Source organism: Pelodiscus sinensis, chromosome 6, assembly GCF_052426305.1.
Source record: "Pelodiscus sinensis isolate ZL-2025 chromosome 6, ASM5242630v1, whole genome shotgun sequence".
Lineage (NCBI taxonomy): Eukaryota > Metazoa > Chordata > Testudines > Trionychidae > Pelodiscus > Pelodiscus sinensis.
In genome coordinates this window covers 110,355,804-110,381,468 of record NC_143057.1, presented here as the reverse complement: position 1 = coordinate 110,381,468, position 25,665 = coordinate 110,355,804, and the positions used below count along the sequence as shown (strand labels likewise).

Sequence of the window (25,665 nt, the reverse complement as noted above, 5' to 3'; positions counted from 1 at the left end):
TGACCTGGTTTAGAGGGCAAAGTGAAAACAGCTATAAAAATAATATACAAAACAACAAAAGAAAGAAAGATGAAGCTGGTCATAATGAATATAAATCAGATATTAGGAACTATAGAAAATTGATAAAGGAAGTAGTGGAACACCTAGGGAAATCTCTGGTCAGCAGAACTAATGACAATAAAAAGGAGTTTTTAAAGAATACTAGGAGGTTGCACCCTCTGCTTAATGCTTCCCTAGCCTCTCTCTCTGGCCACTTTTGCTTCATTGAGAGAGCCTGTTGATGGTGATGATGTGATGACATCATTCTGTCACCCAGCAGGAACATTCTGTCATCCAGCAGGAAAAACTTTTTTCTATATAGAGAGAGATTAGCAACAAAAAGACACCTAGCAGTGGCAGTGGCATTGGCCCATTCCTAGATGGAGATGATAGAATGATTAATAAAGCAGGAAACGCAGACGCATTCAATAAGTATTTGTTCTGTATTTGGGGAAAAACAGATGATGCAGTCATATCATCCCAAAACTCTCTTTGCATTCCACTAGTATCTCTGGAAGATATTAAACAGCAGTTAGATGTTTTAAAATCAGATGGTCCAGATCAGGGGCAGATGATCATTTTGTGGGGCCCCCCTTTGCAACGGCGCATGTGTGGGGCTTCTTGAAGTGCGGGACCTGAGGCGGCCACCCTGCTCGACCTGCCCTATATCCACCTCTGGTCCAGATAGCCTGCTCTTTTAAAACTCTTGGGTTCAAGTTAAGTTGCTTGACCATTAATGCTGATCTTCACTAATTCTTGGAATACTGGGAAAATTACAGGAGATTGGGAGGAGGCTAATGTTGTGTCAATATTTTTAAAATGCTAAATGGAAAAACCGAGGTAATTATGGGCCTGCCAATCTTACATTTATCCGAGGCACGATAATGGAGCAGCTGATATGGGACTCAATTAATAAAGAACTAAAGGAGAGTAATATAGTTCATGCCAATCAACATGATCTTAGGGAAAACAGAATTTCAAGCTAGCTAGGTTCCTTTATTTTAGGAGATTACAAGTTTGATAAAGATAATAGTATTGATGTAATATATTTAGTCTACTGTAAGGCATTTGATTTGATATTGCACATTTGTATTGCAAAACTAGCATGTAAAATTAACATGGCATGTATTAACTGGATTAAAAATTAGCTAACTGTCAACATCTAATGCAAATGGGGAATCAGCATCAAGCAGAGTGCTTCTAGTGGGCCCCATAGGGATAAATTCTTGGTCCTACACTATTTAACATTTTTATCGCTGACCTGGAAGAAATAAAATAATCTCTGATAAAGTTTGCAGATAACAACAACAACAAAAATGGGGCAGTGGTTAATAATGAAGATGACAAGTCACTGATATAGGACAGTCTGGATAGCTTGTATGCTGGGTTCAAGCTAACAATATGTGTTTTAAGTAGGACTAACTGTGTACATCTAGGAATAAATAACATAGACCACAATTATAGGATGAGGGACTCTATCTTGAGAAACATCAACTCTGGAAAAAAAATTGTGGATAGCAGCGGGTAATCAACTGAAAATGAGCTCTGCGTGAGATGTTTTGGCCAAAAGATCTAATGATAGCCTTGGAAGCAAAAATGGGAATCTTGAGTAGCGGAGATGTTATTTTACCTTGAAATTGGCAAAGGTGCAACCACTGTTGGACTAGTATGTCTAGTTCTGGTGTCCACAATTCAAGGACACTGATAAATGGGAGCAGGATCAAAGAAGAGCCGCATAAATGATTAAAAGATTAGAAAACATGACATAGTAATAGATTCAAGGAGCTCAATCAATATAGTTTAACAGAAAGAAGTTAATGTGTGACTCAGTTACCTACTTTCATGGGGATCAAATATTTGATAACGGGCTCCTCAGTCTGGCCGTGTCCACACTCAGGGGTTCTTTCGAAAAAAGTAGCCTTTTTTCGAAAGAACTTCCCCTGCGTCCAGACTCAAGCCGCGTTCTTTCGAAATTAAATCGAAAGAACGCGGCTTTTCTTTCGACGGCGGTAAACCTCGTTTCACGAGGAAGAACGCCTTTTTCGAGGGAGATCCGTCGAAAGAACGTGAGTCTGGACGGGGGGAGCCCTTTCTTTCGAAATTATTGGCCTCCAGGAACAAGCCCTGGTGGACAATCTGGGCCATGGGTTGCACGTCTGTGGTTCCTGGCTGCAGCCATTCCTTAAAGGGACAGGCGCACCCTCACAGCCACTTGTTGCAGACAAGGAGCCAGAGCACACGGCGACCTTGCTGCAGCATGTCACAGCCCCAAGAGCGTCCTGGCCCTTCCTCCGAGCCTTCTGGGGACCCAGCCAAGGGCTCCAAGCGCCGGGCACCATCCTGGTCCGGCGCAGAGATAAAGAGCCTGCTGGAGCTGTGGGGAGAGGAGGAGGCCTTACAGGCCCTCAAAAGCCGGCGGCGAAACGCCGACATTTATGGCCGCATGGCTGAAGCCCTGGCCCAGAAGGGCCACTACCCCCGCACCCAGGACCAGGTGCGCTCAAAGGTAAAAGAGCTGCGGCAGGGCTACGCCAAAGCCAGGGAGGAGAGCTCCCGTTCTGGGGCAGCCCCCCACTACTGCCCCTACTACCCCGAGCTGGACCAGATCCTGGGTGGCAGTGCAGAAGCACGCACACCACGGCGGTTCGTGCAGTCCGGACTGGCAGACCCGGTGGTGGACGCTCCAGAGCGGGAGCTACAGCAGTCTGGAGACGGGGACATGGGCCCAGAGGAGGAGGACACCGAGGAGACGGCGACCCTCACCCTGGAGCCAGTCACCCAGACCTCTGAGGCCTCCCAGGCATCATCTGGCACGGGAGAGGAAGCAGCAGGTGAGTACAGTGAGTTTGTGTCACACCCGGGGGGGGGGAGGGGAAGGTAGGTGGGTGGGTGCACAGTGGGTGATGCACAAGGGAAACCTGTCATGCTCATGCTGATGCCCAGGTCTCTCTCACACACACACACACACACACACACACACACACACACACACACACACACACACACAGTGTGACCTTCAGAATGTCTGCTTCCCCTGTCTCAAGGGAGAGGGCATGCCCTTTTGGACAGCTGTTGCACACAGGACTGATTGTGATAGAAATGTAGCCGTGTTACTCTGATCTGAGGAAGTGGGTCTGGCCCTGGAAAGCTCATCCCCTAATAAACCATCCTGTTAGTATTGTAAGTGCTACAGAGTCCAGTTTATAGGACTGATTGTGTCTTCTTCTTTTCCTCCACAGCCGGACCAGCCGTGGAAGAGGGCCGCAGCACCCCAGCCCCACCTCCATCTCCATCACCACCTCGGAGACATGGGAGCCGCAGACACAGGCGTGTCTACGCCGACATCCTCCGGCAGCACGTCGAGGCTGTGCAGCAGCAGAACGCCATCCTGCTCCAGAGGGCGGAGGCAGAGGAGAGGTGGCGTGATCGGCTCATGAATGAGCTGGTCCTGCAGCGCACGGTGCTGTACGCCACCCTGAGGGTGCCTGCTGCTGTGCCTGGTCCTGCTCCTCCAGCACCCCATGACCCCACCCCACCAAACCCCCCTTCCACAACAGCAGCCCTTTCCCCCCTTGGACCTCCCTCTCCCCCAGCCCCCCCAGCTCCCCAGCCCCTCTCTCCCCCTGGCCCTCCTCTCCCCCAGGCTTCCACGTCCCAAGAGCCCCCCAGCAGCCAGCCAACCGACAGGTGCATCACCCGATCCCGTAGCCGGGGAGCACCCCAAACACGAGGCCCAGCCAGGAAAGGGAAATCTGCCAAGCCCCGTTCAACCTGATCCCCTTCCCCCCTCCAGGTTTCCAGGCCCCTTCCCCCCTCCAGGTTTCAATCACCCCCATCACCCCAGTTAAAGCACAAACAAAGGGTTAAAGGCACTGTTTGTTTATTGTATATAGTTTGGCAACAACAAAAATGAAGAAAATTTTTGTTATTTTGCCACATTGTTTGATTATATGTACAAAATTATAAATAAGTAAAGAGAACATTTTATTTTGAAACACACCCTGGTGTAAGTGATGTGTCCAAACTGGGTCAGGAGATGGGTTGTGCAGTGAAGCTTCTATTGGGGGCCAGGGCCCAGTCCCCAGGCAGAAGCCCCTCAGTGCACTCAGTGGCCTCCACTGGAGAATTGCTCCCGGAGGGCCTCCCGGATGCCAACTGCAGACCGGTGAGCCTGGCGGATGGCAGCTGTCCGGGGCTGGGCAAAGAGCCTCTCCTGGGCATCAGCAGCTCTCCCCCACCCTGGTAGGAAGGCCTCCCCTTTCCTCTCCACGAGGTTATGGAGGACGCAACACGCGGCCACCACCTCGGGGATGTTGGTCTCCCCCATGTCGAGGCGTGTGAGCAAGCACCGGAATCTGCCCTTTAAACGGCCAAACGCACATTCCACCTGGTTGCGAGCCCGGTTAAGGCGAGCATTAAACTGCTCCTTGCTCGCATCCACCTGGCCGGTGTAGGGCTTCATCAGCCACGGCATCAGGGGATAGGCGGCATCAGCCACTATGCACACCGGCATGTGCACATCCCCAACCGCAAACTGGCGATGGGGGAAAAAAGTTCCTGCCTGAAGCCTCCGGTACAGGTACGAGTTCCTGAAGATGCGGGCATCGTGTGCCCGCCCTGACCACCCAACACAAATGTCCGAAAACTGTCCACGATGGTCGACCAGGGCCTGGAGGACCATAGAAAAGTAGCCCTTTCTGTTTATGAATTGGGCTGCTCGATGGGGCGGTGCACGGATGGCAATGTGTGTCCCATCGAGCGCTCCTCCGCAATTGGGGAAGCCGAGGGCAGCAAAGCCGGCCATGACGCTGTCCAGATCCGGTAGACAGATGAGCCTGTTGAGCAGCTCCGAATTGATGGCCCTCACCACCTGCAGAACGAGACAGACAACAAAGTGTTAGAAGGGGTGCCTTATGTCTTAGGAGGAGAACCCACCGCCCACCTTCCCTCTCAAACAAACAGCCCGGGAATCCCCTCCTCAGAACCCCCCCCCCCCCCCGCCCCCCAATTCAGGGTGAGTGGAGGAGCTCCCTCCCACTCCCACTCCCACTCCACTTGGCCCTTCCTGACAGTCTCCCTTCCCCCCACCCCAAACTGTGACTGTCCCCAGACAATGACTTACCTCCATCAAGACGGCCCCGACAGTAGATCTCCCCACGCCAAATTGGTGTCCCACGGAGCGGTAGCTGTCGGGGGTTGCCAGCTTCCAGAGGGCAATGGCGACCCTCTTTTCCAGGGGGATGGCGGGCCGCAGGTGGGTGTCTTGCCGTTGCAGAGCAGGGGCGAGCCAGGTACAGAGCTCCTGGAAAGTGGTCTTTCTCATGCGGAAGTTCCGTAGCCAGTCTTGGTCATCCCAGATCTCCATCACGAGCCGGTCCCACCATTCAGAGCTGGTGTCAAACCTCCAAACACGCCTGTCCACGAAAAAGTTCGGAGGCAAGGGCAGTGTGGCTGCCGGACGGGGGAACCCCTCGTCCCTCTGGTCTGGGTCCAGCTCGGGAAGGAGCCTCATGATTGTCTCACGAAGATGCAGCAACAGCTGCAGTATGGTGGTGTGGGGCCCTCGCCTGCCCAGGGGCAGCTCTGGCTCCATGCCACAAATAAGGGTCTGCAAGCAGAAAAACCTCAAAAGAAAAAAGCTGCTGGGGTGTCCCAGGAAGCTGAGCACTCCAAAGCAGCACTGCAATGCCTTGCAAAATTCCTCAAGGGACAGCAAAGGCAGCTGCAGGAGCAGAGCAACGGGTGTTCAGGAGTGTCCCTCTCACCACGCGTCTCTGCAAAGGGCAGGCAGGCAGCACCCGGAAGGAAATGCTGCCCCCATGCCCTGGCAGAAGCAGTTCCGGGTGGCTTTCAATTTCGAAAGAGCGTCCGGCAGTCTGGACGCTCTTTTTCGAAATAGCGGATCGATCTTTCGATCCGCGCGATGTAGTCTAGACGCGCTCTTTCGAAAGAGCCTCTTTCGAAAGATGCTTTCGAAAGAGGCTCTTTCGAAAGAAGCCTGCAGTCTAGACACACCCTCTAGGAGGAAAAGGTATAACAATCCAATGTCTGGAAGTTGAAGGTAAATTCAGATGAGAAATGAGGCATACCTAATGGCTATGTCTCCACTGGCATGATTTTCCGGAAATGCTTTTAACGGAAAAGTTTTCCGTTAAAAGCATTTTCGGAAAAGAGCATCTAGATTGGCACGGACGCTTTTCCACAAAAGCACTTTTTGCGGAAAAGCGTCCATGGCCAATCTAGATGTGCTTTTCTGGGCTTTTTTGCGGAAAACAAATCTCTGCTGTCTACACTGGCCCTTTTGCACAAAAGTTTTTCGGAAAAAGACTTTTGCCCAAACGGGAGCAGCATAGTATTTCTGCAAAAGCACTGACAATCTTACATGAGATCGTCAGTGCTTTTGCGGAAATTCAAGCGGCCAGTGTAGACAGCTGGCAAGTTTTTCTGGAAAAGCACCTGCTTTTCCGGAAAAAGTGGCCAGTCTAGACACAGCCCACGAGTGAACATAATTAACCATTGGAAAAACGTAAGAACAATCTTGGTGGATTCTCCATTCTGGACATTTTTAAAGATTAGATGTTTTTCCAGGTGATACACTCTAGCAAGTACTTTTGGGAAATTCTACAGCCTAAGTTATGTAAGCGGTCAGACTAGATGATGACAATGGTCCCTTCTGACCTCGAAAATTGAATCTAAGACTTAAGTGTTACTGCTGCTGTTCCAATGAATACATCCAATGAAAAGCCACAAGTGATATAACTTTCAATTGTAAAGAACAAATGTGACCATTCAGACTCTTTGGCTGTGATTTTAGGTTTAGGATCCTTTGATTATCCCAATCTCAGAGCTCTTATAGAATTGTTTTTAATTTCTAATAGTTCACAGATGTATTATTCAATATTGCAGAGTTGAAAGGGAGTAGGTAACTTGAACAAAGAAGGACAATTTCATTTTTACATATTGTCATTTAAAAATAATCCTACCACATTTGATAGCAGCAGTTTTCATGGGTTTCATTGAGCTATTAAAGTCAGTCAGCAAGTTTTCAATTATGGAGAAGGGTGTATATTTTAAATGATAAAATCACTAACAATAAATGTTTTACACTTGATAATGAACAAGGTTTGCTAAGTCATTTAAAGAAAGATGGCATAATTTTATGAAGATGAAAAATTGTTTTTCTTTTAAATAGGACAAGTAACTGCTTTCAAAACCAGTGAATTTGAGGTAAAAAAATGGCTATGCTTTAAAGAAAGAATGATGTAATTTTATGAAAAGGTCACCAGAGGGCCTTCAGTGCCTAAAGGTTAGTAATAGAATATCTTCTAACTATGCTGCATACAAAATGCAGATTTATACTTGCTCTTTAAATAATACATGTGTGTATTTATAAATCTGGGACTATGTAGTTTTATTTCCTAACAGATAAATCAGTTTAATCTACTTTTTTATTAGATTCCCTGCTATCTTTTAAAAAAAATACTTTTGATGTTTTGAAAGATAATTTTTAAAATCATTGGGCAGAACTGGATGTAAATACTTTAAGACTAAATTATGGTTTTTGTAGGAGGTAGATGTGTAAAATATAGTTCAGCTAAAGGTTAGGGAATGTATCTTTAAATTCTCTATTTAATCCACATACCAGCAGCTTCAGGTTTTCATGCAAAAAACCAGAAGGGTTAGTAAGTAACTTTTGAAAATACTAAATGAAGCTGGCAATGTGAAGTGTATGTAAACTTCCTTACCATCTTTGAGAGCCTTCCCACGGCAAAAATATTGTATTTCAGTAGTCAGGGTGCTGTTTCTCTGAGGCAGTATGATGGTACAGCAATAGGGTTTTATTTATTTTTCTAGAAATTAGAGTTATATGAATGATGTAGGACACCCCAAAATTCCATATGCTTCACAGACAACAGGAAAACAGTAGCTTATGCATCTGATGAAGGAAGTACCTGGTGTGCTGTACAGTTGAATGCCACTTTAAAAAAACTTACAAAGAGTTAAAATGCTTTAGAGTGTAAGTTCTTTGGCATAGGAACTGTCTTGTTTGATGCACAGCACCAAGCACAAAGATAGAATTGTGTTGGAAATGTTTTTCCTGTCTTACACGTATTTTTAAGACTTTGAATTCTTTTTCCTGTATGAATCAGGACAAAAATGTCTAAACCTAAAAACATGTTCATGAATGAAACAAAACAAAACAAAAAACAACTATTTTTAGATTAATTTAAACATTTTGTTGCAATAATTTAGAAGTGTCTTGTTTAGATTTAGACTTTTCAAAACATTTTTCAGGCTAGCTAAAATATTGACATGAAAAGTTGTGTTAAACCAGAAAAGATATTTCTTTTCAATCAAGGTAAAAAACAAAGGTTTTTTTACATTTTTAAAAATGATGCTTCAAGTTTCAATATTTGTCTCTGTTTCACAAAGTTTCAGTTTTGATGAATTGGCAGGTTTAGACGAAAAAATGATTTGTCAAAAAATTCTCAACCAGAGCCACGCAATAAGATCTTGAACAATAACTGGGTCTCCAAGGGCACATCTATACAGCTGGGCAAAAGTAGAATTAAGATATGCAAATTCAGCTACACCAATAGCTTTTGGTGCTGTCCACACAGAGGGAAGTCAAAGGAAGAACACTCTTCCATAAAATGAGAGTTACAGGAGTTGGAGTAAGAAGTCCTACATCTTGACATTATTTCAAAATAATGGCTTGCTGGGTAGACATGCATTTTGTTATTCCAAAATGCTCTGCAGGCATACCCTAACTTACTACCACAATAGAAATAATTAATGACAACAAAAACAGTGGCAACGTTTGGCACATTAGCCACAGAACCACCAAGCAAATTTAGGAAGGGTATCAAAATTCACCACTGCCAGAACAAGAAACTTCATATCACCCCAATATAGCAATGAGATACAACAAGAACAATTTGTAAAGGCAATCATTTACACTGAACCCACTGCTACAATTCTCACAAAAAGGTAGATTTCAAACTTGATTTTAAATCAAATACATCTGGTGAGAAAAACAAATATGATAAAATAAAATCTTATCTAATTCTTCCTGTTTGTCCCCCCCCCCCCCCCCGGTCAACCATTTTAGATCAAAGTGAAGAAGGGACAAGTAACTTTAGTATTTTTTTACAACTTTGCCCAGATTAAATCCTTTTTATTGTGCTCAAGAAAGTGAGAACATAACTCATGACAAGGTATACTTCCAGTTAGAGTGGATGGAAATATTTCCACTCAAAAAGATTTTCATGAAAAAAATGTCCCTTTTAAAAAACATTTTTGGGAAAAATTGTTGAGACACAATTTTCCATTTTTGGGTGCAATTTGCCATGAATAATCTATAGTCTAGATAAAGGTTATCTAAATTGTTTTTAAAGACATGATAGAAAACAGAAGCCCATTTTTTATAGTGAATACACTGTTTTTTCTTAAGACATTTTGAAAAAAGTTTGGTAAAATATTGTGAACAATTTAATAAAAACTTTAAAATGGGTCTATTTGAAATCATGCAAAGTGGAACATTTATTTTTACAAAAAGCATGACATTATTTTCTTGAGTTTTCTGACCATCTCTATTGGTATCCAAATGAAACTGAGGTATTGGAATTTATTGTGATAAATGGAAGTGTCAATAAAAGTGGGAGATTTTCCAGGTAAGTGATATCCACAGAAGAATCATAGACTACTAGAACTGGAAAAGACCTTGAGAGATCATCAAGTCCAGTCCCCTGCATTCACAGCAGGACTAAGCGCCATCTAGATTGGGGTGGGCGATAATTTTTAATGGGGATGCCAAGATTTTGGTAATTGGTCAAGGGCCACACTTCCATGGAGGGGGTGCAGAGTCTGAGACAGTGGGTGGTGTGTGAAAGGGAGCTTGGGATAGCGGATGGAGGTGCAGGAGGGGGTGTGGGGTCTGAGAGGGAGTTTGGGTGAAGGAAGGGGTTATGATCTGGGGCAGGGACTCTGGGTCCAGGAGGGTGTGTGCACGCAGAAGAGAATTCTGGCCTGGGGGAGAAGTGTAGGAGGGAGTGCAGGGCCTGGGAGGGAATTGTGACCTGGAGGAGGTGAGGAGAGGGGATACAGAGGGTTTGAGAGGTGACCGGGGCAAGAGGGAATGGTGGCTTGGGGCACGAAGTTGGGGAAAGAGGAGGTGGGGTGCTAGAGGCAAGGCCAGGTTGGGAGGCACTTACCTAGGCAGTTCTTAGCCAGCAGCCCTGTAGGAAAATGAGACTGGGCTGGCTGCTCCACGTGGCTCTGCTCCAGCAAGAGGAGGGGGGAGGGAGGCAGGGAGAAGGCTTTGCTCGCTGCATTGCCTCCAGCAAATTTTTTCAACTCCTATTGGCTGGAAACTGGCCAATGGGAGCTGAGGGCTTTTGCTAAGGGATGGGGACAATGCATGGAGCCTTCCTGTCCTTCCCCAATGCCCAGAGCAATTAGCAGCCAGCTGTTTAAAGAGGTGTGAGCTGCTACATAGTAAGCATGCTGGCGAGGTGGCTGTGGGCCAGATCTGGCAGCTTTCTCTTTTAATTTAGAAAAGACAAGACAGAGGGGATATAGCAGTTTTCAAGTATTGAAAAGGGTGTTACAAGAAGGATGGGGAAAAAATTGGTCTCCTTGGCCTCTGATGATAGGACAAGAAGCAATGGGCTTAAACTGCAGCAAGGAAGGTTTAGGTTGGACATTAGGAAAAACTTCCTAACTCTCAGGGTGATTAAACATTAGAATAAATTGCCTGGGGAGGTTGTGGAATCTCCATCACTGGAGATATTTAAGAGCAGGTTGGATAGACATCTATCACGGTTGATTTAGACAGTGTTTGGTCCTGCCATGAGGGCAGGGGATTGGACTTGATGACCAATGATGGATATTCCACATTCTCCCTAGGCAATTTATTCCAGTGTTTAACCATCCTGACAAGAAGTTTTTCTCCTAATGTCCAACATACACTTCCCTTGCTGCAATTTTTCTCTCTACTCCTTGTAACACCTGAAAACCGCTATCATGTTCCCTCCCAGTCTTCTCTTTTCTAAACTAAACAAACCAAATTCCTTCAATATTCTGAAAGAATGTAATCTAAATTAGGATACCAGAAGTATTTGGATAAAAGAGACTCAACTGTGTTTAGATGAGTTGCTAGCACCCTACCCCTTCCTTACTCATTTCTGTAGTTAGCACATTCTTTTTGCATACAACAGAGATGTCATACACTTACGTTTTCCTCCCAGAAAAATCCACTCCCACATCTGTGCTTTGTTAAAGTTAAAATTACAAGAGCTGACAGCTCATGGGAAGATTTTTTCATATTTTTTCTTTAAGTTGGGATTTAATAAGGCTGTTGCCTATGGGCCCAAGGTTGACTCTTTATTCCCTGCTGTTACATAACCTCTGTGATGGTAGCCCAGATCAATTATGAATGGAGGACCCTGGCAGATTAATAATTCGTTAGTTGAGGGAATTTTGAATGTGTTGAGCTCCCTGTGGATTATTAATTTCATTATTACTACTTAATTAATGTAGAGAACAAAGTTGCACGGAGACTTCTCAACATTTAATAGGGCCACCATGCCAGATAAATGCTTCCACCCAGTAAAAGACGACAGCAAAAATGCTATGAGTTTACTGCTACAACAATTTGATGATTACATACACTGCTCTAGCTACCAGAGCTTTACTTATAAGGCCTCGACTCAGCAGTCATACGTTTGATAAAACATATCTTGAGTCAGCCCATTTGAGTCCTGGGTCAGAAGACAGAGCCTAACAAAACAAAGGCAAGTCTGCCCTCTCAGAGCTAAGAACCCAATTGATTACAAGAGACCAAGAATGAAAAACAGGAATGAAGGTGCAGATAACAGGATCAACAAGGGATCCAGAGGAGAACACCAAGACAATGCTCCCTATTCCAAGAAGATGTCAGTCGATGCCATCCAGAGGAACTCTTGGCAAAAGAAAAAAGCAAAACAAAAGCCTAACTGATCACCACATTTGGGAACAGGAAGGAATTTTCTCCTGGGTCAGACTGGTAGTGACCCTTGGTTTTTTGCCTTCCTCTGAAGCATGAAGCACAGGTTGCTTGCAGGTTTAAACTAGTGCAGTGTTTCTCAACCTTTTTTTAAAAAAATACCCCTTTAAAAAATTATATGTATACCTAGTACCTACACTTTTCAGATACACAATTTTTTTTCTACCATTGCGACACATTTGTTTAAACAACTTAATCGTTGCCTGTCTGGGGATGAAATTTTTGGGTGTAAAAAGTACAAAAATAATAAAGCACTGTAAAACTTAAAACAAAAATTCAGTTTTTTCCCAGACTTCTCTTGAGTACCCCTAAGGGTACTCGTACCACTGGTTGAAAAACACTGAACTAGTGTAAAATGGTGGATTCTCGTTAACTTGAAGGCTTTTAAACATAATTTGAGGACTGGCTGAGTTGCAGAAGAAGTTAGGATCTATTACAGGAATGGGTAGGTGAAGTTCTGTGCAACATGCAGGAGGTCAGACTAGATGAACATGATGGTCTTTTCTGGCCTTAAAATCTGAGAATATAAATCTATCAGAAAAATCTCTATAAATTGGAATAGTTAAGGACCAAAACTCCTTGTATGTTATATTTGTACACAGCAGCTATTTAAACCAACATGCAAAGAAAATTGCTCTAGGAATCTTTAAAATGCCATGAAGTGATTCTATTGGCCTGCCTGAATTGTGAGGCTAACTATGGGAAAGTGGATGGAAGTTTATAAATTGATCCAAGTACTGTACTTCTGAATACGAGGAGAGAAAACCTGAAACTAAGTTAACACAGGGGAGGATTAAAGGGTTTAGACCAGGGGTCTCCAAACTTTTCAGCCCGAGGGCCGCATTAACTATCAAACAGCAGTTCGGGGGCCGACTACACACTTGAGGTCCAAATAAAAAACAATCAAAACATGGATGTTGTTTTTAATTATTTATTTAATATTATTTTATTCAGTTATTATTTAATAACACATTCATACACTACACATGAACACCTGTATTAGTGTGAATGGTGAAATTGTTTCCTGGATGTCAAAATAGCAGACATTTCTGGCTTTAGATTTGTTGTCCCTAACATCAACAGTGACCTGAGATTATCATTGGACAAGTTTGTTCTCAAATTGTTCTTCACGTATTTCATTCTTGAAAATGTTTGTTCACACAGGTATGTTGTTTCAAAGATTGAAAGGTACCTTGATGCAAAAGTTTTGTAGACAAAAAGGTCTCCACGGGCTGGATGAGAGGGCCTCGCGGGCCGCATCCGGCCCGCGGGCCGTAGTTTGGAGACCCCTGGTTTAGACAAAGCTGCTTTCCAGACAGCCTCCACTTTCAATAACATTTGGTTGGTTTCCCAGTACCGGCACTGCCTCTGCAACTTATAAATATGATTTCATTCCTCCCCAGCTCTAAATTTTGGCATGGCTCCCCCATGCCTTCTCTGTTATGGGCTTGATCATGCAGCCTTAAATCACGCCACAGCTGCTGGATTGAGTCTTAGCTCAATTGCATTTTTGAACCAGATTCATTTTATGCTAGTCTAAATGTGCTATCTATAGAGACAAAGACACATATAACAAGGCATAATTAAAAGATCTGATTCTGCAAGGCCCTCTAGGAGGGGAAAAAAAGTATAACGTGACACAACAGGTGGATACAACTAACAGATATGGTGAGCACGAGGTAACAGTGACTCAGTTATGGTAAGTGTAATGAAGGTTGATATGTTCATTTCAAAGGGTGTGACATTAAAATTACAAAGGCAATTGAAATTAATATTGTTGCCATATGCTATGCCACCCACTGTATATAGAATATGCCTGAGTACCATCTATATTTTTGCACTAGGCATAGTGTAAAGATTTTCAAGGACAACCATTATGGTACTGATTAATACAGCAGATGTTTGAGTCTATGTAAGACATATTGGTTCCTGGTCTGTAAAATTGTAGTCAGAAAAATACTTTTGTTACAAAGGCAATTGTCGAAGAGCAGATGTGTGTTATTATGTAAATTCTTTGCACAAGGAAATGAAGATACAAGACTGGCTTTTACATTTTAAGGAGTGAGTTGTTCCTACAGTACACATAAATGTCTGGTACAAAAGGGCTTAAGGGGAAGAGACTAAGCATTCCTAAAAACATCTCTGCCTAGTCTAGGGTAGAAAGAGGGATGAGTAGAGAATCAAGGGCTAAAAACACATTACTGATGAGGACAAATCAGTCTAAAGTTTAAAAAACTGCTTTATTTTTGAATGCAGTTATGTAACAAAAAAAATCTAAATTTGTAAGCTGCAGTTTCATGATAAAGAGCTTGCACTACAGTACTAGTATGAAGTGAATTAAAATATCATTTCTTGTGTATCATTTTTACAGTGGAAATATTTGTAATAAAAATATAAAAACAAGCTCTGTGCACTTGGTATTCTGTGTTGTAATTGAAATCATTTTGAAGTGGCATTCTATTGTTTAACAGTGCAATTAAATGTGTGATTAATTTTTTAGAATTAATCATGTGAGTTAACTGCAATTAATCAACAGCCCTACTTTCTACATATTCATTTGTATACCAGTCTGGAAAATACCATTTATCCTAAGGGTTAACCGTACTACCTACAATGATTCTGAAGGCATCATGGCTTGCCCAGGGTGTTAGCAACATTCCAGATGTCTTTGACTTCATTCAGGGCTGCATTTTTGAATGTATAACACTGCAGCAGGGAGTTTGCAATGCTATCAAAATGCTTAAAACCCTAGTTTTCAATGTCATAGCATGTGTCTTGCTAAGTACTGGCCACCTATTTTTTATTCAGTGCAGCACAGAACAAAAATAGAAATGTGCTCATTTCCCCACTGTAAGGAAAACTGTTAAAACCTAATCATGAAGCCTTGAACAAATTGTCATTTAACAACAGACTCTGGCACACAATTTTCTACACCTACATGCCTTTGAAAATTTTACCCTAAATATTTAATTGTGGTGACACCCAGTAACATTGCAAAAGACAGTTCATCTCCATTACTTTAGGTGGGACAAATGGAAAAAGAAACCATAAGATTATTTTTAAAAATTGTTTCACTCTCTTTATTTTATCATTATTTTTGCACTCCTATAGTACTGTCCATGTGAAATAGCTCATTTAAATATTAATCTATGAAGCCTCACAATAATCTTGCAAAGTAAGGTGGAGAAACTGAGGCACAGAGAAGCTAAGATACTAGGACCCAAAGTAAGAGTCAAGTAGTGAAAGAGCCACAAATTACAGTGTATCAGAAAAGGTTTCCCCTCCCCCATGGATAATATTGATTTTTTTCCTTGGAAAAGCAAAATATTTGACAAAAAAATCAACATATTCTATAGAAAGCAGACACATTTTGCCCAAGAATTCATTTGATGAAACCCCCATTAATTCCAGCCATTGCTTTCAGGAGTAAAAATAAGAAGTCTCAAATCCTAAGCCCCATGCCTAATGAGACAGAATTTTCAAGAGTGACTATTGATTTTGAGTGCCAAAATTGATGGAGATTTATCTGAGCACCCTTTAAAAGTGTCAAGTCCCTTTAAAGCATTGCAGGTTGGACACCTAAAATGGAGGCACTGAAAATCACAAGCCCTTTTTAACAACCTAAAGCCAGGCTTCCTCCATTTTTGTGTTATAGTGAAGTATATCGTAGCACAGGGATCTCTTTGGCGAATGGGCTTGGTAGTCTCAAAGTGCACATTTGTTGGAAGCTGACCAGGGCTGGCCTTACCATGAGGTGAACTGAGGCAGTTGCCTCAGGTGCCAGACTGGGGGGGGAGAGGGCGCCACTAGGACCCAGAGTGGAGAAAATTGTGTCTGCTGCTGGTGTATATGTATTCTCTCTGCTCTAGATGCACAGCAATGGTGGAATGCCATGAGAGGAATAGAACAGGAAGAAGGCAGAATTGAGACCTTTCAAAGTTTTGGCCCTCGCCTTTGAGCTCCTCGCCTCAGGTGCCAAAATGTTGTGGGCCAGCCCTGAAGCTGACAAGGGTATGAAATCTCCCCAGCCAGAGAGTGATTGGATTGCAGCAGTTTTAAAATTGGCCTGGAAACTAGATTATGATTGTGACTTTGTCTTACCTTAGGAAGCCTGTACTTTTCTCTCAGGTGAACCCTCAGACAGGCTCTCTCTGCCTTTTTTTGTGTGAACGCTGCATCTCTCTCCATCCTGAAAAATCAAAATAAGAGGCCTGTAACCAGAAACCTATCACACACAACTTGTCACTGTCACAGAACTATTTACTCACCCCTAGTGAAGTATAGACTGAAGTAATTCTCATGCCCTTTTATGCTTTAACATAGTATAGTCGGCATCAGAGTAAACAAACAAAACCACACTTATGTAAAGCTTTTTATTAATCTATGTTGCAACACTTCTGGGAGGCAGATTCGTATTATGTCCATTTTACAGAGGAACTAGAGACACAAAGTTAAACCACTGGTCCAAAGCTACAAAAGGAATCCCTGCTAGAAGTGCCATTAGAAGTCAGGAATTCCTGATAACCAGATCTATAGTCAGACCAGTAGGTCATTAATCTTTGTAAGAAATTAAGGACAAGCCTAATGACATCAGCAATGTGACGGATCTGTCAGTTTTGTTCTCCCTGCTTGGCTGGTTCTTGCATTGATAAAAGCCATTATTACTGAGATCAATGGAGAGCTTCCTACAAGAGAATCTCAAAGTTCAAATCCTCCCCTGATAATCTGAGATGAGACACTTATTCCCCATTCAGTAAAAATGTGCCTGTTGAAGGAAGGTATCTATATCAACCCAAATTTAATGGGAGAAAAAAAAGTGATCACAGGTCTGTTTACCCCTTACATGGCCATGGCAAGGGATATTTTATAGGGCAGTTACTTTTGAGTCACAAACCACAGTCTTTAATCATCACTCCAGGTTTTGATCTACAAGTAAGGGGCAAAGAGACTTTGCTCACTTCCAAATTTATGAATGTCCATTTTATTGCATCAAGATAAAATTATTGCATGAAGGTAAAATTTGACTTCACTTGTTTTTAAAAATGTTTCCTGTGATTTTTTTGGTTAGGTGGTGTATATTGTCAGCTCTAAAGTTGATAACAATACAGGTAGTTGAGAAATATTACCCACCTATTCTTCAAAGTTCTTTATTGCCATGGGTTTTTTCCATAAAACGTTTGGTTTTTGTACAAAAGTATGTTGATAAAAACTAACCATAAGCTTTCAAAGCAACATGCATGGATTTAGCAGAGAAACTTCCTTCAAAGTGAAAAACCTTCATACATAATATGCCATTGCCTGCCATGCAATTAACGATTCCCGTCCACTAGAGGTGGACAATTTGGACTCTATTCAGTTGTGTTGTCCACCCTTTTGCCAGTGCAATACTATTTGCTGTGGAACAGACCCTTGAGTTTCATGTAAACTAGTTTTACGCATCTCCTTGAAAAGCTGTTCCACAGCTAAACAGATCTCAGGACCATTTTCTGATAGTTAGTGCACATTTTCTCACCTACTGTCACCCTTATACTCCAGTTAGCCTGCCTGTGTACAATAATAAGAGATCCTCTTTCTGCATTTTACAATCCCTCATATACTTGCAGACAGTTGTTTCACAATGATTTATTGCCATCATCAAATATTTACAAAGAAGATGGGCTCAAAGTGTAACTTCAGAGACCAAATTCTAGAAAATCAAGGCTAGAATGGATGCCCATTTATCATGAGTAGTGAAATCAACATTCTTATGGATGCAAGCAATTGGACTATGTGACTGAGAGGACCCCTTCACTCCCAACGAGACTCTCATTTGCTCGTTCACATGCCTTCCTGATGACTGGTGATGGATGCATGCATTTTTATATTTTTAACTTAACAAGTGTTGGTTCGAGATTAAAGCAAAAATAGTGGAGACAATGAGGTCATGTCAGAGTTCTAATCCAGTCTGAGCCTCTAACTCATTGCATGACCTTGGGCAAGTCTTTTAACCTTTGATCCTCAGGCTGTGGAGATGTAAAACTGAGTAAAATGAGGAGGTCACTAAAACCAGATGTTGTATCTGTGATCATGATTCCAGGATCTGACAAACAATTACTGAACCAGTGCAGCAGTGCCTAGTTTCATCATTCAGGTTTTTCTCTGCAAAAAACATGTAACCATTCTCATTACTGCTGCCCTCTCCTCACCTGTCCTGGAAGCAATAATGGTTAGTTATTGACTTATTGCAGAGCTGCATATTTAACAAATATAGCAGACTTCAAAACATTGTCGAAAGAATATGCTCTTCTCTTTTTAAACTTTTCTCCGCTCCAGATTTCTTGCTTTGTTCATCTTGTCCAGCACTACATCGTTTTGCAGGCCGATTAAAAGAAAAAAATAATCTCCCTAATGTACCACAAAAGGTGGCAACATTTTGATTTATGTTTACAAACAGGCTACATGTACACAAGATTTTATGAGTGAAGTTGCTGCTACTAAATATAGATCTAGATATCTCTTAAATTCCATACACCATTAACCTTTCACCTATAATCATCTTACATGTAGGATTTAGCAGCCATTATGTAATTGATCATTAGTGAACTAGATGCAGTGGAGATTTAGAATTCAATTGTCTTTATCATTATGAAGGGTCTCAATTCCTACCTTGAAATCCATCATTTTACTGTATGTGCATTATGTATGTAAACAATGCCTACACATTTTACTTCCAAAGAATGTAGTTACAGCTTGTGATTATCAGAAAAAATAAAATTCCTGAGCTTTAAACAGAGAGCAAAACCTCTCTGCCTCATTTAATAGATTTTGGGAAATGGAAGAATCGTTTAGGACTATAGTTCTGAAATTAGTCATGTTCTTTGGATAAACATTAACAGCTTTACACACTGCATTCATACCACATCCTCAAATGTTTGCAATGATAAATGGGGCAATTAAATATTTTAAGCATATCAGATTTAGTGTTTTAAGAAGGCAGACTATATGATTTTCAGCATTAACCAGTGCATTCTTAGATTACAATCAACACTAATATCACTAAACCTATAGAAATAAACTTGAAAGCAATGATCTTGCCTGTAGCGAAGCAGAAAGCAACACCAACACAAGATGTGTATGTGAATGTGGGGGGAAAATAATGGGGGATGGAAATGAAGGTGAAGGATGAAATCACGATACAAAACATCTTACAATTTGCAGCTAGATGAGTATTTATTTTAGAGAGGCTGTTTGACAAGGTAATGTTCCCTATGTTTAACAAAAGGAAAGTGGGGCAGGGGAAAGATGTTCTGGGGTTTCTTGGGGTTATTCTAAGATGAGCCAAAGTAATCATGAGTAAGCCACACACTGGTAAGAAGGGAATGTGTACTCACTTCTCCTCAACAATTTGCTTTTGATATTCCTCATACTCCTCTCTAGTCATTCCCGCTGCTGCAGCTGGGTCGGAAGGACCACTTTCTTCTTTGCTTTCCTCACCTCCACCACCAAGTCCTAAATTCTTTACCTGGTTGCTCAACATGCTTTTCATTAAGAAAGCCATTTTCTTCTGAAGAAAATTTAAAAACAAAACAAAACAAAACGCTCCTGGAAGACAACAAAACGTTTGTCAGCAAGGGAATTTCTACAACAACCCCCAGCAGCTCTTCAAGGGCACAATGCTAGTGAGAAGAGGATGCCAAAAACAGTTCGTCAGCCATAATCTGGATTAAAGTGGTGAACTCCTTAGATGTAGAGGCAGATGGTTCAGATTACTTCAGAAAATCATTAGATGCAGCTACCTACTTTTAATATTAATACCGTAAGCTAATTGTAAATACAGAAAAATTCATGCAGTTCACAATTTTGGTTTCTTTATTCTGGAAACAACTACATGGAGAGCAAAGAGCCTTCATCAGAACACACACTATCTGAGTTCAAATAAGAGGTGGTTCATTACATGATAGCACTGGAATTATAAAATTCAGGCTACTGAGCAGCAAATCCCTTTGCATGTGCACTGTCCAATGAGAGCTGAAAACTAGGATTCTTCATTAAGCAAAAAACCCCAATCCTTTTAGCCATTAATATTTTTTATTCCATTGGACAGAAAGTATCGTTCAATGGGATTTTCTTCATCTGCTTTTTCAAACCTTTTAAAATGGTTAGTTTCTGTGACAGATGAATGAACAGTTACTCTGATAAAAATTTTTTTTTAAAATAGAGGAAAGACTAGATCTTCATTTTTCTCAACCATTCTGATTTGTTTATGGCTCTATACTCTCTCAAACAGCACTTTGGCTGGCCTTCCATGGACTATTTAGTGCTGAAGATTGGTAACAGTAAGGTAAGAAAAGCATTTTGTGCAGCTAGATCACAGCATTGCTACCTTTTGTCTGAAAATTGTCTTCTTGGGGCTCGTTTTGCAAACCCTTACTCATAAATGATCCAATTGACTTCAATGGAATTAGTTGTGTGAGTTGTGTGTACTCACACAAGGGTTAGTAGGAGATAGCGCTTAGATTGCAAACTCTTTCAGGAAGTAAAATTGTTTACATGTCTCAAATATCATGCACACTTTGGGGCATTTTAATAATCACACTGGGAATTACTGGGTACAGTTTAATGAAATATTTTTCAGCTCTGATGATCAAAATGGCTCTTCTAATGCAGATGGTATTTTATTGGTGATATGGGAGGAGTTCAGTTCAGTTAATGCCCTAATCTACATTAGTACCATTCTAATTAAAGCACTCCCTGCTACTGAAAAACCCCTGCAGATTCAGTAATCCTGGATTATCTCTGGTTAATCAGAAGACTTTAACTTTCCTTTTGAAAACAGATAAATATTACTTAGGAAAATTTTAAATAATAAACCAAATACATTTGATCTACTGAAAAGTGCTACAAAACTATTGTGTTTTAGAGCCTGAAATCATTTTGTAAACATTATGCTCCCCTGAGAATTCTCTGAGAACAGGGATTGCCTCCTGCTCTGCTGATTTATTCAGAACCTAGCAAAACTGGGCCCAAAATATGTCCCAAGTTTTAGTCATCCAATCAGAGATCAAGAAATGAGAACATGTAAATTTTTTGTCCCAATCACAGTTTGATCAGACATTTTGGACCAAACTCTTTGCAAAATAATCAATAAAACGTATTATGTGGTCATACAATTTGCAAACAGAAAAAAGAAAAATAATCCTGCTCAGTTCATTGCCTAGACTATAGATACAAGCAGGACACGAAGCATCACTTTTGCTTTGACAAAAGACTATTAAGGATTTGTACAAATACAGTTGCCAATGAATTTCTACGAGCTCACACGCTGGAGTCACCTACATGGAATGGACATGAGCAACCATCTGAAGAAGAACAAACAGCTACTTACCTCTGTAACTGTTGTTCTTTGAGATGTGTTGCTCATGTCCATTCCATGTAGGTGTGTGCATGCTGTGTGCACACATCGTCAGAAGTTTTTTCCCCCTAGCAGCATCCGTTGGGCCAGCAGGGAAGCCTGCTGGAGTGGCGCCACTACACCGGCCAATATATACCCCTGCAGGCCCTCCACCCCCTTGGTTCCTTCTTACCATAGTACTCTGAAGAAGGGGAGGCATGCGGGATTTGGAATGGACATGAGCAACACATCTCAAAGAACAAGAGTTACAGAGGTAAGTAATCGTTTTTTCTTCTTTGAGTGATTGCTCATGTCCATTCCATGTAGGTGACTCCAAAGCAGAAATCCCAGGAGGCGGGGTTGGAGTTCTAACCTTCAGCTGAGTGGAGGACAGCCCTACCTAGGGCTGCGTCCTCCCTAGCCTGATGGCCCAGTGTGTAATGATTAGCAAAGGTGTGGATCAAAGACCCCCATGGCAGCCCTGCAGATGTTCAGGATTGGGTCCTAAGCCATGAAGGCTGTGGGGGAGGTCTGGGCCCTAGTAGAGTGGGCCATGAGGGGAGGAGCTGGTACTCTCAACAGCACATGACACTCCTTGATACAGGACATAACCCACAAGGAGATCCTCTGCGCAGAGACCAGCTGCCCCTTCAGACATTCCGCAGTTGCTACAAAGAGCTGTGGAGACCTACGGAAGGACTTTGTTCTTTCTAAATAAAAGGCTAAGGCTGTCCTAACAGCCAACGTGTGTAGCGCCTGTTCCTTGCCCAAACCAAGGTAAAAAAACAGGAGAAAAATGTCCCAACACACATGCAAATGAGGCACCACCTTTGGAAGGAAGGTGGAGTGGGGGCGTAACTGGACCCTGTCCTTGAAGAATACCGTATACGGGGAGGGTCAGATGTGAGAGCCTTCAGTTCGGACATGCGTCTGGCTGACATAATATCCACCAGAAAGGACACTTTCTAGGAGAGGTGCAGCAGCGAACACATCACCAGGGGCTCAAAAGGGGGCACCATGAGGCTGGACAGAACTAAGCTTAGATCCCACAGGGAGATGGGCTGAGTCACACGTGGGTAAAATCTGTCCAAACCCCATAAAAATCTGTGGACCATGGGACACGCAAAAAGTGTTGTGTCCCTAGAGCCTAGGTGAAAGGTGGATATAGCTGCCAGGTGAACCCTGATCAATGAAGAGGACAGCCCCTGGACCCTGAGGTTGAGGAGGTAGTCCAGAACCAGCGGGATTAGGGTGTCCATCTGGGAGATATCCTTCTGAGCAGCTCAAATGGAGAAGCGCTTCCATTTAACCAGATAGGTGGCCATAGTGGAAGGTTTCCTACTACCCAACAGGACTTCCTGCACCCGCTCCGAGCACTGGAGCTCCACGGCTCTCAGCCATGGAGCTTCCAGGCCATTAGGTGAAGGGACTGCAGGTTTGGGTGGTGAAGCCTGCCGAAGTCCTGAGTTATGAGGTCTGGGTGCAGGGGAGACTGATCGGCTTCTCACACAACATGTTTAACAGGGACGTGAGCCAATGGTTTCTGGGCCAGACCCTTGACCCATCCCCATGAGGGAGCAGAACCTGGAGCACTTCCTGTTCTGCCATGTTGCAAAAAGGTCTGGGGGGGGGGGGGGGGTACCACCTGTGGAAGATGTGGAGAGCCACATCTCCCTGGAGGGACTATTCAGAGTTTTCTGGGTTCCACGCAGATAGGATGCGATCAAGTGAACCAGGTGAACATCACCCCAATGCAGAGTTTGCAGAGCCGGAGGGCTTCCTGGCACAGGAGAGGGGAATGCACCCCACTCTGCCTGTGGATATAGGCAACTGCCATTGTGTTGTTGGACAGGATGAGGATTCTACAAGCCAAATACACAGAGAGGCGTTGCAATTACAATTCATCCACAAATTCAATTCCTCCACCAATAACCTCCTCAATTAAGAAAACGGATGGCTGGGACATTATCAACCTAACATTCAATGAAGGTGCCAACAGCTCTTTGTCTGTGTAGATTCTTGCGTTAGTACCATTCCTATCTAATTGCTATCCTTTGATTCTTATCTGCTTCTATTTAACTATCCAATCTTCAGGTGCTTATAGATTACCAGTTCTGCCTACTTGTTTTTCCCTTTGATATTTTCATACCTTCTACTCCTTGTTTCTCGCCCCCCTTCTTTTTTTCCCCTTTCCCCTATTTATTTTGGGTCTGCACATCCTAAACTCAAAACTCCATCATCTGAAGAAGTGGGCTGTGCCCACGAAAGCTCATGATACCATCTACATGTTTTGTTAGTCTATAAAGTGCTCCCGGACCATTTATTGTTTTTTAAGTCAACACTTAACAGCTACTTAAACTATTTACAATTTACAACTGAGATAAGAACTAACACTAACAAACAAACAAACAAAACTGCAGATGGGTGAGAAGTGCTGGGAGCCCTTGCTAAGCAAGAGCAGAGCAGGTTCCAACAGACTGTCAGGAGCAAAAAGAAGGAATTTTCTGGTGGAGGGCTAGCAGTGGATATATACATATTTTCCAATATAGCAGCACCACTCCAGGGGGCTCCCCTGCTGGCCCCGCAGGCGCTGCTAAGGGAAAAAACTTCCGACAATGCATGCATGAAGCGCGCGCACACTTACATGGACACGAGCAATCAGTCGAAGAAGAATAGTAAATAGTGGCTTACGTTTACGTAGCACCTTTACAGACAGGCATCACCATACCCATTACAGATGGGAAGTTGCTTCCGAAGAGGATCATAGCTGCACTTAAAGGGTAAACATCTTGATAGAATGCACTGTCCAGACAAATGCACATAGAGCTGAGGAATGGTCTTCATCCCCCCTCTACAGCATGCTTCAGCTAGGTGGATGTTACTGCAGGGCATAGCAGAGGCAACAGTTTTACAGAATCCGGCATCAGTGGGCTCATAGCTGTAAATTTATCCCACTCCTGCAAAGTGTCCAGAGAGCTGCAGTGGAGTTTGCATTCAGAGTCCCCCTGCACAAGCTTTCTCTGGTCTGGCAGTTGGGCAGGGAATCAGGTACTCAAATACCAAGCTAACTGATACAGCTTCCCCTGAATGGGGCATTTTATTTTTCAGGTGGGCAGGTGAAGAACTCTGAAGCAAAGAACCTGGGGTCTTCTAGTTTTGCTTTGAGTAGCTTACCAATACTTGTCTGCATTGTGCTCTGTTATGGTCAACAAAAAAAATCTTGCTATGCTGCTTCTGGAACAACAGCCCTAGGAAATATTCCCTTTTGCTTTGTTGTGAGGAACGAATAAGACCTGTGCTTTGTTTATTAATGTAAGTGTAACCCTTCTGACAGGTAGCACCAGCAGCAACCAGGGCCGAGTTCAATACCTAGGGTTTCCTCTCCATCCATCCAACACAGAACTGGCTCGAGCCCCCACCCAGTAACCCCGGAAATTCACACAACATCCCTAGGCGCCTCTGGGAGGCAATGCTTTCTCACTTGCAAGCACAGAGTCTGAGTATAGAAAAGACACCTTTAATAAAAGGGGGAGGGGAGTAACATGGTATTAATTTGGGAAAACACCACAAACACCATAACCAAAACCACGACTAAACATCCCAGCTCAGGTAGGTTGGGCAATGTCCTTTTCCTCTCAGGTTTTTATGTCCAGCAATGTAAATGTTCACATACCCAACCCTTCTTTGCACCCCACTCACAGTCGCTGCCCTTGGTCAGGGAAGACCCAGGGTTCAGAATTCTGTAGAGTTCATCCCCCATCCTGAGCGGGGGGAGGTATTCGACATCTTACTCACTCCGCTGGTCACTTGGCATCCACCTATTCACCGCTCTCTGGCAGCACTTTGCTGGCCGTTCAGCTCACCTCACTGCCGTTGCTCTGCTAGCTGCTCATTCCACCTCTTCATCACCATTCTGCTGCTGCTCATTGTGCTGCAGCTGCTTGTCGCATCTTCCGCTGGCTTGTAGTGAATTTGACTCTGGACCATACCTACTGATTTCAGCTCTTAGCCCAAAGCACAGTCCAGCCACAAGAGATTCCAGCATTCACTGGAGTAAGTTTAAAATAATAAGAGTCTTTATGGAGTCAGTTCTAATTTTATAATTGGAGCAGGGGGGAGAAACAGTTTGAACCAGTCTCACAACTCACGCCTGGAGGGCATGCAGCCTGCTGATTCACAGTCCTGCCCTCCCCTACTTAACTTCACAGAG

At 43.0% G+C, this 25,665-nt stretch overlaps 1 protein-coding gene across 1 annotated transcript in view; it reads right to left on the bottom strand.

The window, feature by feature from the left end:
* CPLX4 (complexin 4) overlaps positions 1 to 21,433 on the bottom strand; it is a 41,403-nt gene extending 19,970 nt beyond the window's left edge. The window contains exons 1-2 of the mRNA XM_006116528.5: positions 19,456 to 21,433; positions 16,187 to 16,274 (exon numbers count right to left, since the gene is read on the bottom strand). Coding sequence (XP_006116590.1) covers positions 16,187 to 16,274; positions 19,456 to 19,622 — 255 coding nt within the window. The 5' untranslated portion in view covers positions 19,623 to 21,433. The remainder of the gene's footprint in view (positions 1 to 16,186; positions 16,275 to 19,455) is intronic.
* Positions 21,434 to 25,665: the final 4,232 nt, after the last annotated feature.